Raw genomic sequence first — 26,113 nt, forward strand, 5'->3', positions numbered from 1 at the left:
GTTAGATTTAAATTGGTAAAGCAACACCTAAACTTTGTATCCAGTTCAAGATTTTAGAAATGGTTAATTTTATTGCAGCTTATAATTATCTGCATTTATGTAGAATCAATTTATTTAAAAGATCATGTTTAAATTGAAATAAAAATCAAATTATAATCAACTCTTTTGAATGAGTTGATATTTGCAAGGTACATTATTATTATGCTTTTTTTATTTATTTTTCATATAAAGTTAGGACAGTAGTGCGTTCTGTATATAAAATACAGATTCGTTTTTTTGAAAAAGGATTCAGAATGACACAGGTTAGTACAATGTTGTTAAATTTTTCCTACTTTTAATTTTGTATTTTACATATACCTTTGAAGATAGTAGAATTAAATAAAACTACTGAATTGTTTTGCAATGTACTTTATTATAATACTATTGGCAAGCAGAAATTAAACTTTTTAAATGTGTGATTTATGATGTTACATGCAAAACTGTTTTTTTTTGTTTTTTGTTGCACTTTAATTACCTCATAATAAGATTTCAGAAAGGCATTTAAAATAAAAGTGTCAAATTAGCTTGCAACAGTTACCAAAAAATTGTTTTTTTCATAATTATATTGAGTAGTAAACTATATAAACTTTGTTGAATGTTTTTGTTTTTCTTCTTAGGTTACAACACTCTATGATTTTGAGGGTGATCAAGACAACGGAGAGCTTTCATTTGGATGTGGAGAAGTTATTACAGTTACCAGCAAGGTATGGATAACATCATTTAAAATATTATATCTAAAGTGACCTCATATATGTGTAGTATCTTAGTAAGGTTGCAATCATATTGGTATTGAATGGCAGTACAAACAGTACAATTTCCTCTTAAAAAATTTACAATTTTCTCTTAAAATGCCTTACATTTTAGGATGTTGGTGAAGGTTGGTGGGAAGGACAGAAGTCTGACGGAACAACAGGATTATTTCCAGAAACATATGTGGAGGTACTGCTTTAATTTTCATTTTTGTTAGCTAAAGTTTCTATTATCTAGTGTTGTTAGCAATTCATTGTGAACAAACTTGAGTCCCAGTCATTAACTTCAGTCATAACTGCTATTATCTAAACGGAACATATTTAAAAGTGTTTTTTTTTTAATTAATTTTTTTAACACATTTTTAATCATATGAAATATTTATAAAGTGTCATTTTTATCATGTTACTCTTTCCCATGAATAATTACTGTTATCACCCAGTATTGGTACTTCAACAATAAAAGGTTAATATTCATAGTGATCGAAAAAAAGACAACTGAAAAATACATTATAGCCATAGTTTTTGATCCAATCCAACGTTTTTTACTTTAAAAGATTTAAGTTCCAATTTTTTTGTTATATAGATAAACTCTTATCAAATTCTTATCTTGGAACTTTTTAATCAAAGGAACTACAGTTCCTTAAGTTAAAGTAAATTTTTACCTAATAATCTGGAAAAAAATTACATTCATATATTTAAATTTTCCGCTTTAATTTTTTTTGTGACAACATTTAGTTTCTGATCGAAAGGTGGTACTTCTTGTCCTAAATATTGGGTGTTGTTATCCAAATATAATGCCACGTATCGGGCATTTATATTCATTATACCAAACCTAAATTTAAAATAAATGTAGATTTATTTGAATCGTTCAAAATGCCACCTATTTCTCTATGGGCTTAGACATTCTTACTACGTAATATCAAACTATGTTGTCACATGCAATTCGCACACCACATTGATTAAAAAACAGTCAATATATGTTTTTGTTTTCCAGGAAGCCCAACCAACGGGGGAGCCAGTTCTCAACCTCCCACCCCCACCTACAGAAGTAAGTGGTTGATATTGTTTTTTTTATCAAGTATTTATCACAGCTCCTAGTCACAACATTAGACATCCACATTCAAAGCATTTCCTTGACTGCTTTCTTGTATACATATTACCTTGGAAGCAATACTTGACAAAAAGTACAAATTAGTTGGCTACAACTGAAAATATCAATTCAGCTGTTTAGTAGAATTTCATATAAATCTAAGCTCATTTCTAGGTATTAAAATTCGCAAGGTATTATGGCAGGGGTGGGCAAATGTATTCAATCGAAGAGCCATTTGCAGAAAGTACAAGTATCAGAGAGCCACACAAGTATTTCAATACAAAAATGATGTCTAGTGTTACGTCATAAACGAAATGCTGGCCTAAATAAAGAAAAAGCGGTACTTTTGGTAGCCTTTACAATTTTTTGGGAATTTTACGATTCGGCTAGAAGAGCCACAGAAAACATGCCGGGGAGCCGCAGTTTGCCCACCCTTGTACTATGGTAATATTGGTAAATCACAGGTTTTACAATCATATGCAATAAAATAGAGATGTCACTGTAAACCACATTGGATCCAAATGGATCCCACCTAATTAGAAATTGTTAATATCATTGTAAAGTACATTGAGTATCATGCTGATAACACCTTTATAAAAACAATTTAAACATTTTCTTAAAGCTGCCAAATATGGATGCTTTTGGTATCGGGAATAATGAGCAAGAGGTATATTGGTTGATGTTGTCCAATGGACCTTAATTTTTGTTTAAAAACTTAAATCATGTCAAAAAAATACGTTCATTTAATTGAACATATTTACTGTTTGTTAACCTTTAGACCAGTGGTTCTTAACTTTTGGCAACCTGTCGGACCCCTATGTTATTCTGCAAGCTTTTGTCGCACCCCAAATTTTCGCTCAGTATTCATTTCTTGCTCCTAGCAGCTGAAACTGGGCATAATGCAATTATAAAACTTGCATTTATATAGGTTGAATTAGCCAAACTTTGAATTTATAACGTTACATGACACCTTGGCGCATAAAATAGATTTGAAATAACAGCATTTAAGTTTCAGAGGACATTCATGCCGAACCCTTGAAACAGCTTTGTCGAATCCCAATGTTCGATCGAACCCTGGTTAAGAACCACTGCTTTAGACAATTGTATAAACAAAATAATTCATATGAATTAAACAAAATAATTCATATGTTTGTTTGTGCCTAACTGCTTGTATGTCTATAGGCGGTATTTAATATTTTTTTGGTTGTGGCAAACATGTGCATATTTAATAAGTAAAAAGGATAGAATTGATTGGATAGAATTATTTCCTTCCTAGGGTCTTTATAGTCAGACAACCAGCATAGTTTTTATATTTATGAAATGTATCAAGATAAATTTTAATTCACTCAATATTGGAAGATGTTATTTAGTTTATTTTTAACCATTGTACATATCTATCTAAAAATACAAACTAAACTACAATATTATTGCTATTAGAAATTTTTAAGTTTAAGGCATTCGATTTTTAATTCACCAAATTTACAAGCTTAAATTTTTTAAATTCTAAAAGTGAAAAAGATTAAGTTTTACCTATAACTAAATAATTTTCCCACAAGCCTTCATTGGATGATATTTTCGGACTTGGGATAAGTCCCATGCCCCAGCAGCAACAACAGCAGGTAGTTGTCTTGTTTGCTGGAACATTTACTTCTTAATCCTCGATGTCATTTGTAATTTGCTAGTCTCCCTGTTGTATTGGTGCGTCAATAATTGATGCTTATGGTAAAAGATTGTTTGAAATAGTGGTGGTGGTGGTGCCGAATGCACATTTCAGCTTGTAATTATATGAAGGAATTAGCAGTGGCTTGTTACAATTTAAATGATTACAAAAAGATAACCGTTTGAGTTGGATTAGTTTTTTTCTACCTGTATTACAATACTGCCCAAAAAACACATATTAATAAACAGGTTTAATTCTACAGGATTGAACAATTAAATATGGCCATATATACATGTAATTTTGTTCCAATATAAATGTATATGTGCCTTTAAGTTAGTTTTAATTGTTTCTCTCGGTAATTGTTTGTTGTTTTGTAATCCAAGCAAAAAACGCAAAACTCAGAAGAAAGCTTGGTGCCTATTGGTGCTGAGAAGGTAATTTTATGCATTATTGTCATTGTGCTTTTTAACACGCACTACTTTCCTAACCCTTCATATTGTTTTTGTTTGTCTTTCTGAAGTAACACCTTAGTTTTCCTATAGAACACATATGATAGCAATGCTTTCATTTAAAATGTTGTAAATCAATATTTTATGCTTGTAATCATTTTCATAGTAAATTACAGGCATTACTAAAAATAAGTCCTGTTTTCATGTAGTATGTAGTCTTTTTCATTCACTAACCCTAATGTACTTTATTTAAATTCAAGAAGCTTGTCTATAGTACTGGATAATGTTGATTTTAACTGTAGTTTATTCAGTTTTCTGTTTTCACAAAACATGATTTAAAAAAGGAAAATTGCATTTTAAAGGCCTCACCCACTTTCTTGCATGTTTGCTAACATTTTCACCCACTTTAATTGAATTTTATGCTTCCCACATGCTTTTATGCCAGGACTCAAATCAGCTACTTGGCGCTAATCTTAACTTTAGCTCTAATGTGAGTAAAAGGCTTATCCAGCTTGTTTGGAAACTTAGATTTTGTGTGTTTTTTCTTGTTAATTGGAATGAATTCATGCAACTTCAAAGAAAGAAAATGAAATTTTGTTAAAATTTTACTTCTCTTTTTACATAAACGACACTTAAAATGGTTTTCTTAAAAAAATGGATCTTATATCCTGACAGTAAAATAATCTTGTAAATCCTACAGTGCTCTGTATTTGACCTGATGTGCAAAACTTTCCTTAAAACTGGATTTCGTGATTTTCATTGCTTAGCCATGGGGGAATCCCCCTGAAGAGCAAGAAGAAGCCCCAGAACCTTCAGCGGGTTGGGTCGACGACTGGGACAATACCGAATATGCGGCCCCAGCTCAAGTAGGCTGACTCTACTATTATTGTTTTCTCATTTTTTGTAGACTTAGTAATAATCTAAAGCACAATTAGAAGAATAAATTCAAACTGTTTTTATGCTACTTTAATGATTCTGTTGTTTTCTCAGGGAAAAAAAACTGTTTATTTTCCCAAAATAAAAATATAATTCTATAATTTCAGGTTCCCCCTTCTCCTACAAAATCCCACCAATCGATGGGAATCTCGGAAGGTTCTCCGACAAAGCGAGCCGACAAAAAGACTCAAATCAAAGTTGGGATGAACCTGTAAGTTTTTGGTTAAAGTGAATACAAACTTACTGCTTTTTAGTTAAATCCAATCAATATAAAATCGGCTTGAAAACAAAATTTTAATGATCTTTGGTTGTTGAAGATGTGTAGTTGTTTTTGTATTATGTCTGAGTCTGACCATCTGTATTTCCATTTTGTTTATCTATTATTCTACCTTGTTTATGAGCCAATTTTTTTCTTTCCATTGCTTTTATTTATCACTTACACTCATTTCACTGTTTTATAATAAAAGTTTAATTAGCTGAGTTTGTTTGTTTAAATTACATACAGTTTGTAACAATTTGTGGAGCATTTGACTGCAAGCTCTTTTAGAAAGTATTGAGATGTTACAAAATAAGACTCACCAAAGTATTGATTATAAAGTCATTGATCTATTGATTGGCACAGTTAAAGACAGAATACAGGCTCAGCTTTGTAATTTTAAGCCATTAGGTTACCATATGTTCATAACTAAATCGGATAGATGTTTAAAAATACCAATTCTCAGAAAGACACTTTTTAATACTGTTGACAATGTTTTTTAAGCCACTTCGAAAAAGTCCTTATAACAATGATGAAAATAAATTTTTGTATTGGTCCTACGGTGTATTTTTAAGTAAACATTTTATTTGTTATTGTGGATGCAGAAAAATGTCTGTATTATTTTTGTTTTTATTTCTTTACCTTTTGTTATTTCCATATTACAACCATATTGCATTAGTTGTGTTTTAACCGGCTTTGGCCTTTTCCTGGTATAAGATACCTAATTCTTTTCTCTTAGCTTTGCTACATTCACAAAGACGCCAGCCGAATCTTTTGTTCTTGGAGAAGCAAGGGCAGAAAACATACCAGAAACATACAACATAATCGTAAGTTTAAAGTCTAAAGTCAGACTCTCCTAAATTATGTTTTTGTTAAAAAATGTCACTTCACATTCAGATGATCTTGGCTTAATGGGAAGGATTTTTGGGACTGTTATATGATTAATAATTTTATAAACTTTTAGCATCCAAGTTTCACACTTTTCCTTAAATCACAAATTAAAACAAGTTTTATGTAGTTTTTTTATGCTTTTATAGTACATTCTTTGGATAAAAATGATGCGTTGTTTAACATTTAGATATCTCACCAGTTGTAGAAACGATACGGGATCATTATGTAATACCCTTGAAAATTAAAACAACGTACCAGGGAGACACAATGCAATATTCAGTATTGTAAACAAGTCATTTTGAAATAACTTAAGTCCCAGTCAAGTCATTCGTAAAATAACTTAAGTCTCAGTCGACGCGCAAAATTAGTTTTTGATGAATGCTGATAAAGTTCCGCACCAACTGCTGAATGCTCAGCGATTCGGTCCAAAAAATAAAACTTTAAATTATGAAAACCGGCATCCGATTATTATGAGCAACTCAAGTAAAAAATAACATAAAAGCAGCATATAACAAGCAAATTCTTTTATGTGCAAAGATTGGGATAAATAGCGCAATTTTATAAATAATTGCTTAATTAAAACAATTTATTTTAACCCAAGACATTTGCCCAAAAGACTTAAGTCAAGTCAAGTCATTTAAAAACAGTGACTTAAATGCACTTAAGTCAAGTCATTGACTTAAGTCATTACAACACTGGCAATATTTTATTCTTGTTGAGCAAAAATGTTGTTATTTAATGAATTATCTAATTTGCTTTTGTTTTTACACTTTAGTTGGGCGAGGTCGGTCCAATGTGGCAAAACAGCCCCGAACCATTCAGCTGTTCTGTGTCTGACCCGGTAAAAGAAAGCAAGTTTTCTGGCTTTAAGAGCTTTATTGCCTACAACATAACACCGTCTGTAAGTATTCTGCTGTGCTATTGCAGTTTTTGTCAAAATAAAAACAGCATAACTCTGACCAACACACAAGGCAATTAATTTAATGCTTGTGTGTTCTTAGTTATACTTTTAAATTTGAGTAAGTATTGCCTGTGGTGTGTCTAAAAGGATCAAAACAATATGTGTGACATAGCATGCTACTCATTTCATTTAAGTAGTGAAAATGATTAAGAACCTTTAGCAACAGCTTCCTTGTATTTTTAAAGCATTGAAAACAGCTTTCTAACAAAAGAGAAAATAAAATGTCGAGCTTTGGCTGTTCTTTATGTGGAAGAAGATTAATTGGCATATTTCTTATTTTGTTCACACTTTAATATATTTTTTTCTTAAAAATATTTAAGTTGTATTAAATTTTTTTATAGTGCTTTTCACAACAGCTACAATGAATTCGTTTAGTTTATTTTTATAGTACAGTCACAATGAAACTTCTTGATCAATGAGATTCCAAATGGCGTAATAAAACAAGTTTTTAGGCCAAAAAAAACACTTTTATTTCTTATTGAAATCAGAGTTTATTACCAACTATTTTTTCTGTTAAGCAGAGTTTTTAAGCTGATGTGTAATACATGTTTTAAACAGCTTTTGTGGTGCCATAACCACATTCTCCTTAAAAAATCATTTTTTTTCATAAATGCAGATTTTTGTATTACCTTAATTTAGGTAATTTGTTGTTGTGAATTAAAACCGTTTTCGTTTGTATTGCACCTTTTTTCAGAAAAAAGCCATAGATATTTCATATTTCTAATTATACCTATCATTTTTTTTCAATGTTTTCAGCACACCCAAGTAGCCGTTCAGCGTCGTTTCAAACACTTTGACTGGCTGCATGAGCAACTTAACAGGAAATACAGTGTGGTAATCTCTATTCCTGTTCTGCCAGACAAGCAGATTACAGGTTTGTTGCAACAAAGTTGGCTCATGTGGTACATACATTTGATTGTCAATGTTTCACTTTTCAGATTAAGACTATATTTACACTATTGCCAAATACACTGTTTTATCTAGCTTGCGCATAGTAATGACGTCATTTGTTATCGCATCGCAAGACTTTTTGTCCAAAATATTGGGCATGTTATCGGAATAAAATGTCAAGTATTTTACATTCCTACTTCCGATAACCACCACTTGGTATAGATTCTAATTTTATAAAATTTGACATCACCTATCTAAATTTGAAGTTATAGCTATACTTAAATAACTGCTAACCAGACAACCAAATCATATTTAAAAAAACATGAGATAACAGTTAATAAAACTTGTTTTATCACTGTTACTCATGTATATTGTATAATATAACTAAAATTTGTTTATGTAAGTCAAACTGGCCTTATGTGCGTAATATCAAGCGTATGTGCTTCAAAAACCTGTAGATTTGGGGTCAATTATAAAGTTATCAAGAATTTAATATTTTCTGGGGATTTTAAAAACTCAACAAAGAACATTATAAATCAGCAAAACTAATAAATTAGACAATTTTTAAGAAACGTTTTCAAACATTTAAATAGCCATTTAAGAGAGAGAGGGAGAGTACATGTTTACTACTTACTAGAACTAATTTTTGTCGTGGTTGGTAAAGTGTTAATCACTTGTTTGCTCAATGCAATTCAGGATGTGACCTAAGACATGCCACTATAGATGAATGTTGTCATTACAGCCTTGTGTGCCCTTTGCTACTTTTCCAGGAAATGTGCCAACCACTTGTTACCATACCCTTCCATCCCTTGGCTAAACCTTAACGACTAATTAGCGTATTTTCGCCTAGAAATAAAACAACTGGAGTTGTAAGTTTTATTTTGCTTACATTTCGCAACAACAGATTTAATTTGAAGACATCATGCAGTTTAAAATGTGTGGCGTTTTTAACCAATCTGCTGGTATAACTCTTGCTTTAATGGTTTATTGATAAAATGTGCGTTGTATTGCAGTTAAAGTTTATTTCTGTTTACTTTGGACAGGCTTGGATATTTAACACTTTTTTAAAACATAGCTAAACATATTACTTTCCAATATTTTAGTACTACATCAATATGAGAGATTCGTTTGAATTTACTTAACCCAAACCTACATTTTTAAACCTAATCACAACCTAAGCTTTTATCTTTGAAACGTACTGTTAGTTTTTATCAAGAAAGGTGGATTACAAAACTTTATTCATGGAGTAGTTGGGACCAGTTTACAAAAATGGTTGTAAAAGGTTAAAACCACATGCTTTCTTTAACTTTTAGGTTTTCGGTCTGCAGTTCAAAGATAGCATGTTTCAAATCGTTTGAATTGTGACGTAATAGGCCCATGGGAAAGGTAATAAACGCGCTTTGACACACAACAAAAGATCGATTTTAGGTCAGCATCTGGCTTGTTGTATTTACTGGGTTATTTGACTATTTTATTTGACGTTGAGTTTTTTAGGTTTTTTGGGGGGCGTTTACATGTTAAAGCTGCAATAAACGGTTTATGTGCAATTAACAGCCGAGTATACCATTTAAGTACTGTTAAAACTTTTTTTTTCGAGTCATTATTTTCAGGTAAACGACGCCTTTAGAGTGCTCATTACTATGTTCAAATAAGTAAAAATTGACCAAAGTGCAAAGTGCAAAGGTAACGATTTTCAGGATAATAGGCCGAAATTTGCTTTTGTGTTTGGAAGCCTTTTTTTATATTTTAAAAGTAAAATTTTCTTGGAAATTGTCTTTAAAGTAGAAAAACTGTAGGTTGGGCTAGAAATGTCCGATAATATCGGATCGGATCCGATACCTGATGCCAAGTGGTGGTATTGGGACTAGGGCGATACTAGGCTGGTATTGGTGCGGAGCTGAATATATTGTTGATAAAAAATACGCCAGCTTTTAAAACAGGTGCTCCATTCTACATAGGGAATATACCAAATGATTAAACTGCAACTTTAATTACTATTTAGTTTTCCGTAATTTGCTCACATGATTAATTTTGCGTTTTGTTCACGTGATCTATCTCATGCTCTTCCCATGTGATCACATCACCAACACCCTTGTGAAAAGCATTAGCAGTGTTATCGATCTTATTATTAAGCTTCTTTCGAATTCGATACTTGATTAGTTTCTGGCTTTGCAGCTAATTACCTAATCGATTTGACACAGATTTTGACGGAGGGTTATTTATTGCCAAGTGCAACTTTATGTATCCTTTTACAACGTCTGTTAACATCCTGTTAATTCTATGTGTTCTACGGTAAAATTGGTTGAATCCTGTTTGAAAAAAATAATATTTAGATTTGTAAGTGTAATTGGGCATGAACTAAAGTGTTGGCATAGTTTCAAAATTTAGATGTTGTAATATGTTGTTTTTTTGTTTTTTTTTACCACAAAATCGTGTTTGAATTGACTTACTGAAAAAAATATTGTTTGGTAATATATAATATAGCATTCCAGTGTAACAGGTATAACTTTGACATAGCGATACAAATTGGATGTTATATTTTTATATTATGTTGGTTTCTCTTAATAATTTTTCCACCGGCAAATACTGTTTGATTTATTTCTTACTGAAAAAAAAATATTTTGATAATAATGAGGCATTCCAGTGTAGCAGGTCTTGGTATACTTTTCGTATGTTATACTTTCACCCTATAGTTATTCGTTGTTTTTTTGAGAATTTTATCGTAAATTAAGTGGCAGTATTAAAACACTAAAATTAAAAAAAATTGATTTCGCGTTAATTTAGGAACATTTGCACCAATCTTCTTTGTTTTTAAAAAAGGCCGTCTATGGCTCCGTTTTTGTTTAAATTAAACTCTTTAACATGATCGTAAGATCTCAAAACAGGTTTTGCAATTTAAACATCAACAATAAAACGTTACAACAATATGGTCATTGTGACGTAGGTCGTTACGAGGACGAGTTCATCGAAGCGCGACGAGCCCAGCTGCAATCCTGGATCTGTCGCATTGCCCTTCACCCGGTCGTTTCAAGGTCGGACGTGTTTAACCACTTTATTACGTCAAAGGATGATGAGAGGGTGAGTAAGATTTCTATGGGCCGTCCCGAAACGCATAGTGTTGACGTTTGAAAACCCACATTTTTTCTCGTTTTACAAATTGGTGTGGACCGCCCTTGTATAAGTAGGCAAATGGCAAAGGTAGGACAATTAGAGCCGCTAAGTCCATTAAAAGCAACCCGAGTCCGACTCCTGTAGCTGACTCGACCAGTTTGACGACTCCGCCGAGTCCGTAGTCCGGCTCCTACTTTAGTACCCCACCCACCTACCTAAAGGGTGGATATTTACCAAACCACTTGTATAGATTGCCATACAACCATAGCCACTCACAAAACGTGGTCGGAAAGTATTCCACCATATTCTTTTCCATCTTTCGATTTACAGTTTTTCGGCCCTGTTTTATTTAACATCCCAAAGTCGCTTTTACATAACCTTCAAACGGAATTTGTTGTTCAGATTATATCAAAAAATTGATTTAGGTTCTCCTTACCCTAGCACGCAAACCAATCCCACCCATATGAACCCCTTTAACCTCGATTTTCACCCCAGGTTAGGGAGGCAGAAAATCGCACATACCAAGTTGCTCTTACATGATCTTCAATGAAATATGTAGATAAGATTTTGGCAGAATATTGTTTTTCTTACCCTAGCGCGCACACCCACACCGCCCCAAAGAACCCTTTTAACCCCTATTTTTACCCCACACTAATTGGCAAAAAGTTATGGATTTATTAATGTTTGTGCCAAAGTTGGTGATTACAAATACAAATGAATATATTACGTTTTGATTTAGAGTTGGTTCCTGCGAAATTCACATGATAACGCAGCAAGCGGTGTCGAGTTATTTCTCGACTACCCCTTTAACCCCTATTTCTCACCGCAGGCTTGGAAGGCGGGAAAGCGTTGGAGATTAAAAAAAATGATTTTATTTTTTTATATACCCATATTTAGTAAAGCATTCAATGAAACATTCACACATATGTGTGTTAATAACTGAGATCTAGCCCTTCGAAGCTGCTTTTTGACCAACGACTACGGCTTACGTATAATTTACGTATAAAACTGCATAGCTCAGTTGGTAGAGTGACGGGCCCGGCTTGACCGGAGGTCGTGAGTTCGAACCTCACTGCAGGCTAGTTGTTTTTCTAGCCTGCTCTGCTTGCATCATAGATCAACAGATTCGGTGAGTCTGCGATGGCTTTCGGTGTTCTAATTATACGTAAGCCGTAGTCGTTGGTCAAAAAGCAGCTTCGAAGGGCTAAATCTCAGTTACTAACACACATATGTGTGAATGTTTCATTGAATAAATGATATGGTACTGTGGACCCCCTTCTATGAGGTTGCTTGTACTAACAGATTGAGCAAGCATTGGCGCATGGTTGTTTCTCGACTCGTTCCCTTCTGAGCCTGCATAGCTTAGTTGGTAGAGCGACGGTCCCGGCTTGACCGGAGGTCGTGAGTTCGAACCTCACTGCAGGCTAGTTGTTTTTCTATCTGCCCTGCTTGCATCATAGATCAACAGATTCGGTGAGTCTGCGATGGCTTTCGGTGTACTTAGTAAAGCATATTAGAACATAGCAATTCACTCTTGCATAAATTTGAAACTAAATTTGTAGTTTAGATTTTGGCAAATAAAAAAAACCTTTTAACCCCTATTTCCCACCCTAGGCTTGGAAGGCGGGAAAGCGCAAGTCGGAACGCGACGATGCGATAGGTGGCGCTGTTCTGCACACCATCGAAGTCCCCTCAAACTCACTGGACCTGACCATCGCGTAAGTGACGTCATCTTTTCCGAGGGGTATTTTTGTTGCTAGGGGCACGGGTACCGAAAAGCCTGATAACCTTCGAATGAATAAAACTACAATTTTTGAACACTAAATGCAAATCTGTTCGATTTTGATCCTATTTTTAGTGATTGTTTTATTACCAAGTTAAAACTTTTTGTTCAATTTTTTGAGATCGGTCCAACTGTTTAAAGAACCACATTCATTCAAAAGCATATAAGTTTGTAGTTGCAAGCCGCTTGAAACTTATTATCACAAAAAATGCGCAAAAAAATAAAATTTAAAATGTTTTCCATTTTAGGCATAACCAGACAGTCTACTTTTATTAAAAAATGTTTTTCCTTGTAATTATAATTGTTAGCCAACGTTTCGGCGACCTACTATGATTGGTAGCCACAGAGTCTACGACCCGCCCCCAACCATATCCACTCATATACGATTTGCATTGTAGAGAACAGACACTGGAAACACACGCCAAGTTTGCTCGGAGCATGGACGAAGCTTGCAAGAACATCATGATCATTGGGCAAGATCAGATTAAGATGCACCAGACCAGTGAGTTAAGGGGTTAAGAAAAGTTTACAAAATATTTCGCGCCTCTGCTCTAGAGCAGGATTGTTTCATAATGGGCCGGACAAAGGCCCAACCACCGCGGGCCTCATAATCGTAGGAATTTACGACCGAGGCCGGATATAGAATTTTGTGTAGAACTTTATTACCAAACGAAATAAATTAACAATACAAAGCAACAATATCTTTTGAAAAATAGGCTATAATGGCATAGCATTAAGACCTACAATCTAATAAAGTCAAATACATAGTAATATCCACAAGAGAATGATAAATAAACGTCTAAATAAGGCATTAACTAGTCGACGTAAGTCCCGAATTCATCGGAATTAGGCCTAAATGGCCAAGACACCGCCTAAAACTGTAGAAAGAGGGTGCGGAACGACCGGGGGCCATCGGTCTGGCATCGGCCGTTTTGGTGTCGATGTTTAGGCTGCCTAGTTTGAACGCCGCCGTTAGGGCACCGCTGATTGTTTGCCACCGTTGGGGGTTAGTGTAATAGGCAGGGTTTGAACTTGGCTTAGGGCTAACATTATTAGGGGAGTTGGTAATGGAGTAAGGGGTTTAGGTAAAAGGTTGAATAGGCTTTATTCGGGCAATTTAGGTCTTATTTCGACAAGTTTAGAACTTATTTCGATATAGGCGTAATTCCGACTATTATGTATTAGTCCTGTTTTCTTCTTATTCCTAGCTGTTTCTTATTCCGACGTTGATGTTGTTCTAAAATTTTGTTTTTTGTCTAAAGTCCGTTATGACGTTCGTTGTTGACCCTTCAACCCTTTCTATTTGCGCAGCTTTCAAGCAAGATCACCAGCGGTTTGGACTTGCTTTAAACGCGCTCAGCCAGTCGTTTGAACTCGACGAAAGACCAGGTAGGTTGGGAAAAAAATCGATATTCGATAATATCGGATCGGAGCCGATACCCGATGCCAAGTGCTGGTATCGCTACTCGTCCGATTCTAGGGTAGTATCGGTGCCGATCCGACTAAAATTATTATAAGTTTTCAGCGATATTATTTACAATAAAACCGACTCATATCCACTCCATCTCCAAATAGATTTTTTAGTAGAAAGTTCTACTTTGATCTGATGCACTGTGGTGCGAAACCTTGTCCACAATACAAAACAATTTGTTTTCACATAGTGCCACCTGATTAGCCTATTTCGAATTAGACAAATACGGCTATTTACAAAGATCACTTATTTCAGTCTCTCAGCCGTTAACGGAAGCTCTGAAGCACACGGGAGAAGCGTTTGAGACTATAGGTAAACTCTACCAACAGCAAGTCAAGCACGACTGGTATCCATTCCTGGAGGGTATAAACGAGTACAAGGGCGTGCTCGCCACTTTCCCCAACATTTTCACCAACGAGAAGGTAAAACACTGTTTTTGTTGTTTTTTGTTGGGTATTTTATCACCTGGTTGCCACGTACGCGCCGTTACTACAATGTTACACTTACAGAAAATCCCAGGCTTTTTCCTTAACTACTGATGGAATTACGATATCCGGAATGCAATTGTGCAATTGTAGCCGTTTTCTGGTGTTGCTTAAATTTCTGTTGGTGGTTTTTCGATTATTTTGCTGGAAGCAAATTATTCGCACTGTAGTTAAATATATTTCTGGAATTTGCAGAGATTTTCTTGTGTGAAATTTAGACAAACATATGTTTGTTTTAGGCCACAATTGGCTAGGCTTTGTAAGGAGTCAAACTTTAAAACATCGCAAAATTGACTGTGGTTTTATTTTATGTTCATGACCTACGCCCCAAACTCATAATCTGTGGCTTATATCTTGCAGTTATACTTTAAACGTAATTCTTCATTCTGCTTTAGCAGGGAATCGAACCTAGGAGTCAGGATTAGTGGCTTCTTCTTAAATATGCGATGTATTCCAGATATCCTGTGTCTTGCCAAATACCGAACCCTGAATTGATAACAATTCGTCGAATCTGCACTAGAATAATTTTTGTAGGTACACCGTGCCCCAGGCCATCCTGTCATTTCCTTGGGTATATTAAAACTATCAGTTGTATATTTGCGCGCTACATCGGACGATTACCTCAGATTTCCTAAGATTACTTGTTTTAGACGTTTCGTTATGACGTAGCTTTGTCACGCCATCCTAAAAAATTCTATTTATTCCGATGAGAAAATTTTCCAGCGTTCGGGTAAAAAAAATTTACCTTTACTCCTGTTTAGAATCAAACCCGTTTCTTACAACTAAAATCGTGTAAAAGCACTTAATATTTATTTTTCTAAAGAGCTAACCAGAACTGTTAATTTGTCAGTTATGCCTTTACCGGGGTTCGAACCCGGGTCTTGGGATTGCCGTCAAGCCAAGCAAAAGCTAAATCGTTTATTTTCTTACCCAGAGCGTGTTAGACAAACAGAAGGAAGTAAGGCGGCTACAACTCGAGAACAAAGTGACCGCCGAAGAAATGGATGACGTCACACTTAGGACCGAGAAGGTCATTTACTCTGTTCAAGGTGAGATTTTAAGTCGCTAAGCGGGAAGTCATAAGCTAGAGCCACTTTTAGGGGATTCGCATTGTTGTTTATTGATATTTTTAAGCAATAGTTTGGCTTTGACGTAATAAGAATATCAAAGCCCATACAGAAGTGAGTATCACTTTGAACGTTTCGAATAACTCTTTATTCATTTTCAACATCATGCTTATTTCATTTTCAACATGATATAAACATGATGTTGAAAATGAATTTTAAAGAGGTATTCGAAACGTTCAAAATGCCACCTACTTCTGTATGGGCTTTGATATTCTTATTACGTCTTACTACAACCTCCAACCATTATGCTCTAAAGTTTGGCTTTGCTTTTTGGTTATTTTATTCTTTTTATCAGCCGTTTTGATTTTATGTTTTAGTTATTTTCCTATGATGTTTTGTTTATTAGAGTTTTTATAATGCTTGTATTTTTTTAGGTTAAATTATGTTTTACCCAACTTCCTTGGGAATTGTTTTTCCGAACTTACGACGGTTATTTTTTTAACGCTGAATGCATTCTTGTTTTTGCACAAATTCCAATAAAAACGTTTGCCAACATTTGTTTTCGTTTAAACACAATACTAATATAAAACCTTTGTTACGTCACAGCCGAGGTGAACCACTTCCAGTACTACAGGGTCGGCGACTTTGCCAACTACATGAAGGACTTTCTCAACGCGCAGATCGCCTTCCACCAAAACGTGAGTGGAACTTTTTGTGTTTTGTTTTTGCAAGTTACGTTCTCTGGAGGGACTGAACGCAGTGTTGGAAACAAGTCATTTTGAACACTAGTCAATTTGAAATGACTTGAGACGCAGTCATTTCAAGATACCATAAGTTCAAGTCAAGTCATTATGAGAACAAGTCAACTTTAGGTCAAGTCATTGGAATAAAAATAAAACGTTAAACTATTAAACATGGTAAACTCGTCCGGCTATGTTATGAGCAATACATCAACTAAAAAATAACAAATACGCAATATGGCTTATAGCCAGTTAATTGTTTTTTGAGATAAATACCATTATTTTATACAAAACAATTGAATAAAAACACTTAATTGTAACTCAAGTTAGATTACAGTCAAGTCTAAATCATTTGTCCAAAGGACTTAAGTCATCGTAGCACTCTTTGTATAAAATACCAGGGGGATCTTGATAAACTGTGAAGAATCGTACACTCAACTGACGACGCCGTTTGTTTTTCAGATTGTGCAGACTCTGCAAGCCACAGCCGAGCAATATAGCGCCATGGTGGCCGAATAGTGCCCCCTAGTGGTACCATGACGAACATTCATCTGAATTATTTTGTTTTATGAGATAAAGAAACTGCAATTAAATTGCAATGAAACGGATTTGTAAAATTGTTCTTCCTATTTTGAGTAAGTCCTATATATGATGCAAGTATGCGTTTTTTTCATCCTAACAAGCCATAAAAATAAAGTGCTGCCCAAAAGTTCGACATTTCAAACCCGACTATTTAGCATATCGCATTTCAAAAATTAAAGTGAAAAGTTTGCGCTAAGTCGCCCAATCAAGTTCTTCAAAAACGCGACACCCTTAGCAGATTTACCTTTTAAACAATGTGTAACTGCGCTTAACTACGTTTTTCAACAATTTATTTGTTATTCTTCAAAGTCATTCGTATTTAATGTGTAACTACGTTCTTCAACGGTTTAATCATTAGGTACTCGAACAAAAACGTTTTGTAATTTTAGCTGGTTTTAGTTCTGGATGGATTACCTTCCCAATTTACCATAGTATGGCCGACTTGGTGATACGTTTACTACAGTTTTTACGTGGGTACCCTTTTTTTTCACGAATAGAGTCTTTTTTAGGGGCACGCACTAATTTTCGCATTACTTTACGTCGCCATACTTCATTATATCGTATAGAAAATATGTCAACCAAAGTTTATTTTTCATGCGTTTTTAAGTGTTCGATAATTGTTTTTCAAAATTTTAATTAGAAAGTTTCAGTGTTACCCTTCAATCATTTTTATCAGGTATTGTCACACGATTGTTGTTTGACCGCCATTTTTTGTCAGTACGACCTAACATGAGTGGAACGTTCAGTTTCACTCGATTTAAAATATCTTTATGTAGAAGTATGTGCTTAAAGCAATAATAACTTCTGTAATCTAATGTAGTTTGTCGTGTATGTGATTTTTTGATATCTTTGCGCTACCATTGTTATATTGAACACTAACTTGATTTCAAATTAGACAAATAAGGAGATTAAATTTCAGGTCAGCCTATTGCCTCTTAAAGTAAAACTTCCTTAATTTGCCTGTAGTTTTGTATTTATGATTTTAGAAAACATTTTCGTAATAATCTATTGCAAAAGCCTAAAAAAATCCCAATATTGTCTCTACCTTAAAACGTAAAATAGTTTTCTGTTTGTGTTTTATCACTAAAATCCCACCAGTGGTAATAATGGTTTGGTTATAAAATATTCAATTTCTTGCTGTTTGGAAAAATTTAACTTTTTAAAATTTGCATTTGCTTCATGAAAGTTCCTATTTATAGACCAGGCCAAACCTATTATTACCACAGTTTGTACATAAAAAATATTTACGATAATACCTATTAATTTTTTGTGCAGTGTACGACCAATCAGATTTACGTGATTTAAAAGTGTTAATCTTGCAGTTAGATTTCCGTCCGTGCAATATTTGTACACTGAGATGTGGTATACTGTGCCGATTTTGCATTTCGCTCCTTCAACGTGCAAAGATGTAATAATAAAGCTATATATTCGACGTAAAAAGGATGTTCTGCTTTCAGAGTTCAACCCCCGGTATAAAATGAATGTAACTTGTAACAGGAAGTGCTACTGGGTTGTTCATTGCATTGCTTCACCACTAAAGATGTCAACCCCCACGTTTGCGGCCGCTTGCGCGGTCTCGCCAAGTAACCGCACAGCGGTGCTCAAGTAAATCTAAAAATATTGCCGCATACCGCGTGCGGCATGTCAAAGTTTTTTTTTTAATTAATTCAAGTGAAATAGCAAGAGTTTACACATGGATGTTTCAACCCAAAAAAATAAGCTGTTGTCCGAACTTTAATGTTTGATTTAAACTAGCTTTCTAGGTGTTTGTAGTGTTTTTTATAAGTTTTGGAATATATTGCTTAAGATTTCGAAGATAATTTGCGGTGCAGCGCAGCTTGCGAACAACTTAATAAAGTGCGGTGCGGGCAGCGAACACAAATTTTATATTCTCACCATCTCTATTCACCACCGAGTCTTTGTAGCTCAGTTTGTCAAGCGACGGCCTTGGTTTGGCGGAGGTTGCGAGTTCCAATCTCCCTAAAGGCTCGTTTTACGAACAGGAATCTGCAGACAAGGTTGTTATAGCTGTTTCTCGACTTGGTACATCACAGAGTCTGCATAGTTCATTTTGTAGTGGTCCTTTTAAGTCAAGAGTTCAAACCTTAATTTAAGAGTTAATTAATTATATATTTTAGCTGTACCTTGCTTAGATAGGGTGCTTTAACTTTTCGAAAGACGCTCTCCGACAACAAACATCTTATTTCATGGCTGACAAAGTTTACCTATACAACTGCCTTGATCACAACTTTTGTTCATTATCCGCCTATAAAACTGCAAATTTGGGATTTTGGCCAGTTGAACCAGTAAAACAGTGATATTTTGACGGTATACATCAAGAGTGTTTGATTATATTATAAGAATTGATTTTGCAAAAAAGAAAGGTCCTCCATATGATTGGCCTAGTTAATAAAATCTGATTTAACAGTGAAAATAGATATCCTAACTTAGCACTTTTTTGAGAAATCTGCTTCTTCTAAGAAAAACAAAATATTTTTTGAAAAGTCTGCGTGACAAGCAAACAAAAATGCTAGTTTTACATTTTCAGAAAAGGTAGTGTAAAACCTTTATTGAAAATACATGTACTCATACTCTATTTCTCTTGAAATTTTAATAAAAACACAAATTATATACGATATACAATTTGCTAAACTCTATTTAGCCACGAAGTTGCCAAATAATTTATAAATCTATGAATAAAATAAGCATATTTACATAAAAAAGATAGGTTTATGTAAAGTAGCACTCCCAAAAATACATAAATATTGAATACAAAGCTGTAAATAGACCAGCGATACACTTGCTTCAAAGAATAAATAAAATATTGCTAATCATGTAATGTAAATGTCTTGGAAAAGAAACATCCAGTGTTCTAAAATAACACAAATCGATCAATAGTTGCCAAAAAAATCATTTGATGTAAATTATAGTCTGCCATTGGTGAAGAAAATTTAGCTCCATATAATTCTCCATACAGATATAAAAATACACAGTACACATAATAAAAAAGCAATGGAAAAACACATTGCAGCAATCAGCCACTTTTAGAAAGTTGTCTTATCCATCGATCTTTTAAACCAAATTGCCCCAATTTTACTACTTTTATAGTGTTTGTTGATGTGTGTTTTCAAAAGCACAGAAAAAAATGCCGACTGTTGCAATGCCAGAACCCATTTTCTAAACAATATTAAAAGAAAGCAATTTTCACCCAACATTGGTCTATTGGTGTTTTGAGTTATTAGGGGGACCCGATTGATTTTCAAAACAAAGTTAGTTTAAGAAATTGGGGTTTAACAACTCTTAATTGGTATGACCTACCTACTGTATACAAGCTGTCAAAATATTTATTATAATTAAAACTCAATGAGAAGGATAAAATTAATTAGTATATGAAGGTAGAAGGTGCTATGCATACCCCTTTAAACATTATTGCGGACACTTTGAGAACAACTGAGTGAAGCGCTGTAAAATATATGGATATCTCTGGAGCTGCAATATGTTTAAGACAGGGTTCTTGCTAACACTAAGAAAAGTGTTTGGGTTCGCGTGGAGCAGAGTTCAAATAAATCCTGTTGTCATAAATTGATGTTAAAAAACAAGCAGACATGGAAAACTTACTGTTTTAGTTTCAAAACATGTGAAACTGAAATGCAATCACAATACATAAAATCTTTTTCTTCAAAAAATTCATCACTTTTCTAATAATACAGTATTATTTTAATTTGGCCTCCATAGACTCCCAAAACTAGTTCACATACCCCAAAGGGGTACATGTAGCCGAGTTTAAGAACCTCTGGTTTAAGGCAAATAATTAAGTGCACATGTCTGCACAGAAAAGGGCAAGTGGGCAAGGACAGAAAACCCTTTTGCCTAAAAATCTTAGTGTTACAATGACAGGCAGATAAAACGGGCGCAAGATAGCTCAGTGGCTAACAGCATAAAGGTTGGTTTACACTAGGCGGGTCTGGCATTGTGGAAAGTTGAAATATTTCAACTTTGACGCTTACGGTTAGAAGCAGGAAAAATGTTTTAACGCTGGCAATGCGTTTTGTATGAACTGGACAACGTTAGTGTTTTGCGCCAGACGCTCATGCTTGAAGCAAAATGCGTCTAGTGTGAACCAACCTTAACCCTGCAAAAGTGCAGCTCAATCAAGAGCGAACAATTGAACGCAGCCCGGATTCCAAAAGAGGCCGCTTTTGTTGAAGATGATTGACCAGATGTAGGGAACAAAGAACTCTTCGGGTCTTTCCTCTTCAACGTACCTAAACTTCAGCTCTGGAAACTTATGCAGGCGATGGCTTGGAAGTTGCACCGTTGCGTCCTTGATCACTTCATGGACCTCTTCTATCGTCATTGAAGAGTTTTCCAATTGGTTCAGGCGGTCCGTGAAGAAGTTGATAATGGTGTCGATGTTTTGGAGCACGTCTTGAAAGCATGTGTGCGTGCGCAACTGCTCGAAGGCGTCACGCTTGTGCAGTAAAGCGTAAACTAGGTTTGCGTTGTGCCGAAGCTGTCCGCTTGACAAACACGAGTTCACTATTTCCAGCAACATTCGAATAACCTCTTCGAGAATGCTTATGTCCGCTGTGGAATCGCTTTCCATGTTCACAACTGTGTCCACTTGATCGTGGCCATTTACGTTTGAAATTTTCGCAAAGTTTTGTAACGCCTTGCGGTGCTTCTTGGATAAAAGCGTTATCAGACTGAACATACGCTGGGCAGCATATACGTTGATCGTTTTGAAGTGCGCAGACATATTGGCAAGAGCTGCGAGGCAGTTGGTGTGAAGATAACGGTCGCGCATCTGACACATGTTGAATTGAATGGTCCGTATAACCACCAGGATAATCAGGTCGCCCAAACTTACGTTTGTGAGAAGCCTTTCAGTGTACCAAGGCACAGTTGCAATTTTAAGGTCGTGAACACCTTTATTAAATGTGTCGTCCTCCGTCAAAATGAGGAGCACGATAAGCGCCATGTAAATGTGGTGTGAGTTCTGCGAAGGAGCAGAGTACAATATCTGTAGAATGGGTATGACTAGCGTGTCGATGTCGGTTTTTGACAGAACGTACACTCGAACGTCCTGGTTGCCATGTAATAAAGCATAAAGCAGAAGCGTACCAGCCTCTGTTACCTGCGTTAAACACAGGGTCGTGTAGAGCCTTGAAAAGTTAATGTGAAATGAAGGAGGGTCGGCGTCATGGGCTGAGCTCTGCCTACCCTGGATGTGTCTGAACCAACACAAGGATACTCTGTAAGGGTTGCTTACATCTTTAAACTGGTGATTGGCCAACACCAGAATGAGAAGGATGCTCTGGTGACCAAGCGACGGTTCCGACTCAATTGTGGTGTTCTCAGAGCGAGGTTTCATCAACATAGACATCACAGTCGAAGCCAAACCAAGTACAATGCTGCCACCTCCGTCGTTGGTCGGAGTAACGTTTGGGTTTGGGCGTTGTTCGATGAAATTTTGAATGAGCGCTCTCACAAAGGAATTGACTCTGCTCATGCAAATTTCGCTGACGAACACTGACCGGAGTTCACCGCTCTCTGCAGCGGATGTCACAAACATTTGAACGGACAAAAGTACCAGGAGGATGTTTAACGACTCCATGTGTAAAGCATAGGTAAAATCCAGTATTGGAACATGGATAAGAACATCCATGAGCGAAGATATAAAGTGATCCATGTAGTTGACGGCGGATTTGGTGTCAAAAACTGAGCCTGATGCCAGATCCATTTTCCTGTCGGCCAAAGACCTTGCTTCGAACTGCTCCAGAATTTTTTCTTCCGTCATGTTTTCCGCCAGAAACTTGCACAAGTGCCTAATGATGAAAAGAGAGTTGCACGTTTGCCAGATGAAAATCTTGTCGTCGCATTCTGCCGACGATTTGAGCTCGGAAGCTCGGGCAAGAAAGACTTTTATCAAAGACGTGAAGTTGCCGGTGTGCTGGTTGTGGTTGACGAGCGATTTGCAAAAGGTTTCCGTCACTTCTTCCAACAGAATTTGGTCGGAACGACTTTTCGGTGAGTTCAGATTAAAGGAGAACAGCTGATTCCAAAACGGTTCATTTTCCGATATAGCTTCTTTCCCAGCCAAGCGAGAAATATACTCGTTTTCTCGAAGCTGTGGAAAAGCACTGCACCCTATGCCCATCCTGGCAAGATAAATTGTCTTAAATACTTTTTTGCAGCATCCTAATGAAGAAACAATAGTAATAATCAATTCAAAGCAATGATTGGATATATGGAACATTAGCATAGCACAATCAACCAGAGAATAAAGCGCTGGTCTAGAATCCTACCACAACGCACATTATTTGGGTTAAGGTGCGGGTTAGTTTTGGGTTAGGGTTAGTTTTGGGTTAGGGGTCAAGTATTATTATTGAATAATGAATATATTAATACTCACACCCAAACGCTAACTCGCACCTTAACCCAAATATTGTGCGTTGATTTAATAATTGTGGTAGAATTCTAGACCAGCCTTGAGAAAAATTAAACTTTGAAATTTAATTAGGAGGCCATTTACCCGATAATAAGTAGTTAACATTCATATATAATCACATATGAATGTATTTGTACACCAAAGCGATACAAGTATAATAGCCATGAGGCACTTCCTGAAGCTTTTTACCTAGTTAACAAAGTAATTCATATAAATTAGGATCAATAAACCGTTTACACTACAGCTGCACTGGGCGTGAAATTATTTTCACTACAGCTGCAGTGAGCTGCGCTGGGCGTAAAAATCGCCCCAAAACGTAACGTGTTTCAATAGCTGCACTGCGGGCTTGAGTTTAGAAAAGCGTGAAAATCGCTCCAAAGCGTAACTTTAAGCTAGCTGCAGCTGCTGCACGGGGCTTGAGTTTAGCAAAGCTTGAAACGCTCGCCACAATAGAATTTAAATGCAAATTACGCTTTGCTCAGCTCAGTGCAGCTGTAGTGTAAACGGGCCTTAAATAAAATAAGGTAAAACTTCGAAAATTTATTTAATAAAACCACCCTGACCCAACACTAATCCCAACCCTAACTCAAATCTAAGGATATTCACTGACATGTGTTCAATATGCAAACCCAGCAAGCGATCATTTTTTGCATATATATAGTCCTATTTTGGCGTAAACCTTTGGCTTCCAGAAAATGTGCATTCAAGATATTGTTTGTCTGTTCCTGGCATTTCATAAAGTCATTTTTTGCCAACATCACATTCACACAAACAGACAAACTGCATTACAACTTAATTTCTTCCTGGACTAAAAGCTATAATTTTTATGTTGTTAAGTGCTTCTTTACGACACTAAGTTTTAGCATGTACGTCTTATGTAAAACTTATATTTTGTTAAATTTACAAGCTTTTTAGTTTTGCACATTTACCACATTAGCTTTATAAGGCTTTTACGTTGTTTTCGCAACCTTTTAGTTTTGCAAATAAATTGTTTTCTAAAGATGCCAACTTACTTGCTGTACAACCGAGCAAACATACGTAACGAAAATATATATAACAAAATAAGAAAATATTGCATTTAGCATCTTATTACGTGGCGCATAAGTTTAGAAAAAGTCACGTATAGTAGCAAAACAATTTGTACAACCGCCATAGAAATCACACAAACACGTACGACCACTGATCTCTATGAAACCTGGATAGCGCAACTAGCGGCACGCGTGAGGGGTTTTTGAAGCCAATTAGAAAGCTCTAACGCCATATTGAAAGGTTCCAAAAGTCACTGTGTTAAGTTATGATTTAGTGAAGTTAGGCGGTGCACAACCCACAAGTTCCGCAACCGTATATTATTATAACTTTTTCAGCTATGCACGTGTTTAGGAAAACACAAGTGTTGGCTGCGGTATGTTGATGCAAACTTTTTGTCCACTTTATGCGGAAATTTGACTTTTGAAACTTGTTTAATTAGGCAGGGTTTTTAATGTTATAGGCCAGGCAGACATCAGTATTGCTGGTCATCAGATTGGTTAAGACCATTGTAAACAGGGTCGGCTCCAATCCAAGCACCCCATAAATCATAACTTTTACTTGTATCTGTATGTCCTATGTTTTTTTTTAGAAAATCCGTTAATATCAAAGGCGCTGTGCATGTTGTTGAATGTGGCGTGACGTGACTAATAAGCTCTATATATCCAATTTATGTTAATTTGGCCGTTTTTTAACACGATGCGATTCCTTTGTAGCCCAATTTCAATTTCGTTTAAATAAAACTTTTGCCGCATTGGGACAAGTTTGCGAGAAAACAACAGGTGTTTTCAAGTTTAATCGTTTTATGACGTCACGCCATACCGTAACCGTCTGACCTTATTAACCACAACCACAAATTGAACTTGACTATACTTTCTCCGGAGTCGGACTCGAGTTCTTTCAAACGTACTCAAGAGATCTGGTCTAGCCTAGGCTAAAGGAAGCTGTAAACCTGTATTGGCCTAGAACAAGCGTTCTTAACCAGTGGTACGAAGCACCAAAGCAGGGGGTACGACATGCAGTGTGAAGTTATGCACTCTATAGGCATATTTGTGAAGAATGAGTATCATTTTCGAAAATAAACAACAAAAAAGCCATTAGTATTGTTTGTGCGTTGTGAATATTGTTGAACTTACAAGACTGTTTTTAATGCATTCATTCAACACGTAAGTTATAAATACACTGAGTCTAATGCCTATTATTATAATTTTATTTACCGTACTTTCATCTGCCATTGTAGACAGGGGGTACGAGGGTACGAGCGCTAAAAAGGTAAGGAAACACTGGCCTAGAACGTAGGCAACCAAACTAGAGCCCGCGGGACAGATCAAGTCCGCGGAGTTACTTTTACCGAACCGTGGCATATTCCTTAATGATGGAGAAGCACAGTTGAAATTTTGTCGGGCGCAATTAAAGTTTGAACTGAACGACTATTCATTTAAGACTTACTGCAGTGCACAGTTACTTATGTAAAC

The 26,113-nt window shown here is 35.6% G+C and overlaps 2 protein-coding genes across 2 annotated transcripts; one reads left to right on the plus strand and one right to left on the minus strand.

The window, feature by feature from the left end:
- Positions 1–234: 234 nt before the first annotated feature.
- On the plus strand, positions 235–17,644 carry LOC146146632 (sorting nexin-33-like). Its single transcript, XM_083387153.1, has 18 exons — positions 235–302; positions 657–743; positions 904–978; positions 1,783–1,836; positions 3,922–3,972; positions 4,755–4,853; positions 5,031–5,134; positions 5,919–6,006; positions 6,846–6,971; positions 7,788–7,905; positions 10,867–11,000; positions 12,648–12,751; positions 13,215–13,318; positions 14,128–14,205; positions 14,543–14,709; positions 15,707–15,821; positions 16,446–16,537; positions 17,042–17,644. Exons 1-18 carry the CDS (start codon positions 294–296, stop codon positions 17,096–17,098), a joined length of 1,662 nt encoding a protein of 553 aa, XP_083243279.1. The 5' UTR covers positions 235–293; the 3' UTR covers positions 17,099–17,644.
- Positions 17,645–19,759: 2,115 nt separating this feature from the next.
- LOC146146633 (dymeclin-like) lies at positions 19,760–23,357 on the minus strand. Its single transcript, XM_083388680.1, has one exon. It carries the CDS (start codon positions 23,319–23,321, stop codon positions 21,309–21,311), a length of 2,013 nt encoding a protein of 670 aa, XP_083244806.1. The 5' UTR covers positions 23,322–23,357; the 3' UTR covers positions 19,760–21,308.
- Between the last annotated feature and the right edge of the window lie 2,756 nt (positions 23,358–26,113).

Source organism: Ascidiella aspersa, chromosome 4 (genome assembly GCF_963924565.1).
Source record: "Ascidiella aspersa chromosome 4, kaAscAspe10.2, whole genome shotgun sequence".
NCBI classification, from domain to species: Eukaryota; Metazoa; Chordata; class Ascidiacea; order Phlebobranchia; family Ascidiidae; genus Ascidiella; species Ascidiella aspersa.

Excerpts from the sequence above, each read along its gene's own strand:
- LOC146146632 (XM_083387153.1), top strand. Across the intron at positions 744-903 it reads TTATTACAGTTACCAGCAAG|GATGTTGGTGAAGGTTGGTG; the intron begins GTATGGATAACA and ends CTTACATTTTAG. Across the intron at positions 3,973-4,754 it reads TGCCTATTGGTGCTGAGAAG|CCATGGGGGAATCCCCCTGA; the intron begins GTAATTTTATGC and ends TTCATTGCTTAG.
- LOC146146633 (XM_083388680.1), bottom strand. The coding sequence starts at position 23,321 with ATGGGCATAGGGTGCAGTGCTTTTCCACAGCTTCGAGAAAACGAGTAT.